Raw genomic sequence first — 6,695 nt, forward strand, 5'->3', positions numbered from 1 at the left:
ATCTTGAGAGGCGACATGTTTTTGTTATCAGGTCACCCCTTGAGGGCGGAGTTTAAAAAGCGACATTGTATGCGGCTGATCCTGTTAATCCGTGCTGCCTCGAGCTACAAAACACGCACACCTAATTGTCAATCAGGCTAATTGTAACGAACCTGTGTGCGGGCGGTACGTTAGCTAGCTAAACTTCAGAAGCTAATAGGTTGCGGGCATCCAGAAAAAAAATGGTAAAGTAACTTAATTGTACTTACTTATCAGACTAAATACGTCATATAGATTAATTTTAAGTTTGTTGTTGTATCTTTTCTCAGGCGGGGGTTTTAGGAATGAACGCCATGACAGAGAAGCTAGCTTTAGCCGATGTGTTTGCGGAGGATTCTGATAATGAGCGGACATTTTATGGCTTTTCTGACAGTGAGATCAACGACCTCTGTGATAAGGTGAGTAATTTGGCTTAAATTCAGACCTCCATATTGCCAGACACAGCATTAGATTTGAAAGATAAGTGTTAATTTACATCTCAAATTAGGAAAACATTAAATTTTCTCAAATTAAGAATATTGCCTTGTAGGGATTTGTCATACTTGAATGCATCTGACAGGCTGTGCTTTTTATGCTCTGCTACAACACAAACTTTTGACAAAACAGATCAGTTTTACTGGAAAAAGTGTAAGACATTAAGCATTTGCCAGATTTGAAATCACATCTATTTGTGATATGTCCAACAGAATTCAGATTTCGAAGATGAAGCCCAGCCTGACCTTTCCCCCAAGCATCAGAAAGCCATGTCTAAACCATCCTCCGGTGCCCAAACCTTCAGGCTGAGGGTGGCCCTCCGCTCCACTCCCTCTACTCAGCAGTGCACTGATGATGATGAGAAGGAAGAAGAGATGACAGAAAAGAGAGGGGTGAAGCGGGCAGGAAAGACCAGCCAGGCAAAGAAGAACAGACATGTGAAATTTGATGATGAAGAGACAGCAGTGGCTCCCTCGAAAGAGCGTGGATCTGATTCAGAAGAAAATGTATCACTGTCGTTCCTCGCCAAGAGAGAACAGAACATCAAGGCCAACAAAGCAATGGTAAACAAGAAACACAGAGCCATCATAGTGTAGTAATGTTTGGAAACTGACAGGCTGATGTAACAAACTGAATTCAAAGTTGTGGTTCCCAGACTTGTGCAGAGGAATACCTAGGGTTCAAAACAGAATTAAAGTTCAGACTTAAGGTACTTTCATTGCATGTGACTGCAAAGAGAGAGCTATTAATATTATCCATCATAGATCTTTTCGAACAGTAGAAATAGACATAAGTCATAGCTGCAGGACACATGGCTTTGACTTGGTTCATGAATATCAATGGTTTTAGATTTGACATGACAATATGAAAAACGTTTAGTAAACTGTGACATTAGTGCCATGCCAAAATGCTTAGTTTCAAGTGCTGAAAAGTTTGCCCTGCTAGACTGGCTCGAGAATATGTTTATTTGCTGTGTCCCTTATCCTTTTCTCCTCTGTTCTCATACAGCTGGCTCAGCTGATGGCAGACCTGCAGAAGATGCCAGGAGGTGCAGGGATTCTGAGAAAACAAGCGGCCAAACAGAAGACAAAAGAGAAGAGCTCTGTGAGTACAAGACGATAAAAAAATCTCTGTCACAGTGTGAGTTTTTGCAGTTATTTATATTTAATATGAGTGAGCAAAAGGTCGAACAACATACTTGGCTAATGCCTACAGTTTGTCTGACACCCTCTCACATCTAAAGACCATGAGCTTTTATTCATACAATGTAAGATTTTGCAAAGACTGGAGATCTTGCAGGGTCATGATTTCCAAGACTGTAACCAAATTGCTTTTGAGATTGTTTCCCATCCTGCTCCTGCTGTAAAATATTATGCCAAACTCCCTTTAAAAAATATGTGTCCACAGAAATGCATAATTCTAGAAACACAAGATAAAAGGTATATGGCAACAGTATTCTTGTCAATTCAACATTAATCCATAAAGAAACTGTATCTGTGTACAAATTTAATATTTGGATTTTGTTGGCTCAACCCGCTACCAGCCTTTGTTGGTTAGCGTAATTTTAGTGGGAAGAGAGCATGGGAATGAGATGCAGGCTGTTTTAAAAATTAATATTTCTCACTAAAATAAGTGCAGGTTGGGGGATCAGATACACACCAAATTAACCGACTCTTGGTCACTCCACAACGCCACCAGTTTCTGCTCACGGGGCGGCGTTGGAGGACTCCAGGGTTTTTTTGGACCTAATTGTATTGCGGAGTTTTGCACAGCGGCAACTTTGCTCTCAAACCACAAAAAAATGTGTTGGCACAACAGTCTCCTTCAGTACATTATTCTATGCTTTCTTTCCAAAAGAAACTTGTTGAAACTTTAAACAATAAGTTATTGTACAAAACGGGGGAAACAAACGTTGACAAAAACGGTTCTATAATTCATATTAAATTCAAAAGATAACGAAAAAACAGCTACAAGTTAGAGGGAATAGTGATAAAGTGGTAAAACTTGGCATTGATCCACAGCCTCAGACAGATGCGCTCAAGCGTGCCGTGCGCACAAGCTCTGTTGGTAGGCTATACTATATTTTCACATTTTTGATAATGCAGTTTAAAAGTTTTGATTTTTATTGATAACCTACATGTACCAACAACAAAAAGACTACATTTAGCACCAAAAAAATATGTAAAAATTTTTTTTAAAAAAAGTAAATAAAAAAACAAATATCGAATACCAAATTTTCATAACGAATACCTACCCATAGAAACGAATATCTGAATATTAGGGTACAGCCCTACCTTTAAGTTGTTGACAATATTCATGTCATTGAACTTAAGTCTTTGCATGCACCAAGACTAAAAGCTTGTTAAACATGTTTGATTTTGTTGGAATGTCAAGATCAAAAAAAGACTTACAACAGCTTGAACTGAGTTGAATTTCCACCTTACATCAAACAGTTGAGATCAATCACATACTAACTGAGGTAAAACTCTCATTTTACTCTGACATTGGAAATTTGTCTGCAACAGTGAAATCGAAATTGTAAGGCTGGGGTAACAAGCTAGCCACTCTTCTTTCTCTTCAGAAGTCAGTAGAATTTTGAATAATCGTGTTTCTAAATAGATGTACTACTGAGATGATTTTATCTACCATTGCCTGCAGCGTCCACCACGCTCTGGAGGAGAGTCCAGGAAGAACCCAGAGCGAGCTTCTCGCAGACAGACCCGCTCTATGGGGGGAAGTGAAGATCTATCAGTCCCTAAGGAGGAAGAGCTGGAGTTCAGCTTGGAGGAGGAGCTGCTGGAGGTCAGCTCTGTTGTTTAAATGAAAATCTGGGGCCGGTTGCACCAACTGGTCTTAAGCCTGGTCTTAAGCTAAGTCGGTCGTAACTTGGCGTTCTAAGTCCGACCTTATAGTTACGCCGGTTGCACCAACAGGGCGTAAGCCTTCTTCTCTCTAAGACCGGGCGTAAATCTTACGCCTAGTCAAGAGCAGGCGTAAGGTCATTATCAAGCTGCTCTCATGCGCTCTAGAGCGCAGAGAGCGCAACTTGGTTATGGCACGTCTCATCCACCGTCTGTATACGAGCGGGCATTTAGACGGGAGAGGGTAATTAGGGACAGAAGCAATTGGACATAGCCTATATAATGACGAGGAGCTGATTGAGAGGTTTCAGAGAGATCAGTTTGAACTTATTGAAGAGCTGTCACCGAATTTACAGTTTGTGTTGGGCTGCAACACAGCACTACCACCAGCCTTCCCACCAGGCAGGGGAATCCTCCCCAAATACGTCAACAATGATGTCACTGTAAATTGAGGTTTTTGGGGAGGACCCCTGCCAGTTGGATGATTTTTTTTGGAGATGATGTATTTTTTGCCTTGCTGAGAAGATCTTTCCACTTCTTCCTCATGTCAGCCTCTGTATGAAGGCAGCCAGAGTCTGAACACGTATTGATGTGCCCCGTTATCTCTGCCCATACCGAGTGTTTTTTCTTAATTGTGATACGTCTCTGCTGGCTGTACAGCTTGATTAATTTTCTAATTTCAGTGTCGGTAAAGTTTTTCATTGATCTTTAATGTTTTCTTCAAATCTTAAACTGTAAATAAACTGTCAACACAGATGAGAGGGGCTGTCAACTGTCAATTGTCATCTGTCAAGCACACGGGGTGATTCAGCGGCGCATCATTTAACGTCACCGGGCTCCTCTAGGCAGGCCGCGTGGGGCATTCCAGGGGCATTCACATGGACGCGCACAGCTAAAACCAGCATAGCTAAGACCAGGCGTAAGCCCTGCTGGTGCAACCGGCGTAAGTCCACTCCTTAAGACTGGTCTTAACAAAGACCGTCTTAGGAGTTACGCCCAGGCTTAGTAAAGACCAGTTGGTGCAACCGACCCCTGGAGTCTTAATATTGTATATGTGTGTTTTAACTTCCAAATTCCTTCATCCAATCCATCCATCATTTTATTTGTGATACTGTGTAATGGTTAGAAGCTGCCATGTGTTGGTCTTGTTGTAGGTCTGTGTTTTGTTGACTGACTCTTTAACTTGTCAATTTCTGTGTAAAGCTTAAAGCTAAATAAGTCGTTATCATCGTCTTTGTGTGTCAGGTACGCAGAGCCCCACAGCGCCGTGGCACCCCACGGCCTAATCAGTGCAAACCTCATCAGATCCGTCCTGTGGAGGAAATCACAGAGGACGAGATTCAGCTGGTCGCAGACAACATGACTGATAAAGTCTACAACAGTGTCACAGTGAGTTCTCAGCTGCACGCTTCCTCTGTATTACTTAAGTCTAAAATTGGCAGAATATGCATGAAATGTTATAAAAGTCAGCACACCTGTCGCCCATCTCTAGTTTAGGTTTCTGTGTGTGTTTTTTTTTTTTTTTTTCCCCCAGGGCTCCACGTGTCATCAGTGCCGTCAGAAAACTGTTGACACTAAGACGTGCTGCCGCAGTGAAGGCTGTCGAGGCATTCAGGGTCAGTTCTGTGGGCCGTGTCTGAGGAACAGATACGGAGAGGATGTCAGGAAGGCGCTGCTTGATCCGGTCAGACTGCTGACACACCAGCACACACTCTACACCTCTGTAGAGGCACAAAAGAGACATTTTCCTCACATACCCTTCAGTATTTCAGTCAGTTAATGTTCAGGCTTGCATTGGGACAGATTTTATATATACATACATATATTTGTACCAGCAACTCTTGAGTAGCAAAACAAAAAGAGTAACTTTCTTAACAGTACTTACAGGAAGACAGAGTTATACTCTTGTACGCTGGTTTTGTTTCTCTGTGCTGTTTGTCATTTTCAGCTTTAAGTAAGCAACCCTGCAGGCGTAAATCTCGAAGTAGTGGCACTTGACTGGAATCTGAGAAAGACCAGAGTAAAAAAACACACTAGCAAAAAGATTTAATAAAACATAACAGTATTTAACTTAAAAGAGAAGTCCGGTATTTTGCACTTTGAGCCCCATTTCTGGTTTGCTTATGATGAAATAGAGTGGTTAAGACCAAAATAGTGGTAGTATTTTGGTCTTAACCACTCTGTTTCATCATAAACAACCCAGAAATGGGGCTCAAAGTGCAAAATATTGGACTTCTCCTTTAACAGTACATTTTAGAGTTTAACCATTTGTGGCCTGTTCTTTGAACTTCTTCTAAACTGTGGCTTCTTAACAGGGCTCTGCATCTTGACTTGACTACACAGCAGTCGTTGATTCTGTTGCCTTCATTTGCTGATTTATTCTCACTTTAAATAAAATGACTAAAACATTCTCAAGGCAAATGTTAGGTGCCAGACTGTAGTGATGCCCCAATTTGTACACATTTCCTGTTTGCTAAAGAAAATAATTGGGACTCAGTGCCGCCCCCTTCTTCTATCACAACTGTTGATCTGATTAATCACAGTCTTAAAATAATTGCTTAGAATATTATTCTTAAATTTTAAACTTTAGACAAAAGACGATCTCTATATACCCTACATAAATAAAGAAAATTGTGACTCCACGCTTTCCAGTCAACACAAAAATGGCTCCAACACCATTGGTTATCTCCTCAGGAGTGGAAGTGTCCTCCCTGCCGTGGCATTTGCAACTGCAGCTTCTGCCGCCAGCGTGAAGGCCGCTGCCCGACTGGCATCCTGTTCCCCCTGGCTCAGTACCACGGCTTCTCCGACGTCCACTCCTACCTCACCAGGTGAGGGAACTACACCATGAGATTTGATAAATTCAGGTGTTGTCAATGAGCTAACTACTGTAACAGCAACATATTCACATAGCCCCTTTTTGTACAATGGAAAATACTTGTTTGTGTCTTTACACGGGCCCTGCCAGGTCTGACAGAGGCTCATGGTGGGTCCTTGCAGGGTCAGGCTCATTATGCTGCTGCTAAAGCATCTTAATGAACGACAGTAAGGTTTGAAGCTGACAAAACATCAACACTGTTTTATTTCTCTCCTGCAGCCTCCGTAACAAACTCAAGAATGAGGATGACCATGATGTGGAGATGTGATGTCAACACTAGGTGGCACAATTGTTCATACTGTTTCATTTTCTGCTTCAAGTTTTTAATCTGTTTTAATCTAACTTAAACACACAGCACCTGTGATTTTATACAAATAAAGTATTTTTTTTATCAGTGATTGATGTGTGTTAAATTGACATGTTTGCAAAGAACAGAGACAAAG

The 6,695-nt window shown here is 41.5% G+C and overlaps 1 protein-coding gene across 1 annotated transcript; it reads left to right on the forward strand.

Annotated features, from left to right (window-relative positions):
* The first annotated feature begins 88 nt into the window (after positions 1-88).
* On the forward strand, positions 89-6,613 carry LOC117256365 (cell division cycle-associated protein 7-like). Its single transcript, XM_033625736.2, has 9 exons — positions 89-224; positions 309-437; positions 726-1,076; positions 1,522-1,617; positions 3,172-3,315; positions 4,620-4,763; positions 4,909-5,058; positions 6,069-6,205; positions 6,472-6,613. The coding sequence occupies exons 1-9, from the start codon at positions 222-224 to the stop codon at positions 6,518-6,520; spliced, it is 1,203 nt and encodes a 400-aa protein (XP_033481627.1). The 5' UTR covers positions 89-221; the 3' UTR covers positions 6,521-6,613.
* Positions 6,614-6,695: the final 82 nt, after the last annotated feature.

Source organism: Epinephelus lanceolatus, chromosome 1 (genome assembly GCF_041903045.1).
Source record: "Epinephelus lanceolatus isolate andai-2023 chromosome 1, ASM4190304v1, whole genome shotgun sequence".
In the NCBI taxonomy this organism is placed as follows: Eukaryota; Metazoa; Chordata; class Actinopteri; order Perciformes; family Serranidae; genus Epinephelus; species Epinephelus lanceolatus.

Coding starts and splice junctions, on each gene's coding strand:
- LOC117256365 (XM_033625736.2), top strand. Junction 1,077..1,521: donor TCAAGGCCAACAAAGCAATG/GTAAACAAGAAA, acceptor GTTCTCATACAG/CTGGCTCAGCTGATGGCAGA. Junction 1,618..3,171: donor AGACAAAAGAGAAGAGCTCT/GTGAGTACAAGA, acceptor CATTGCCTGCAG/CGTCCACCACGCTCTGGAGG.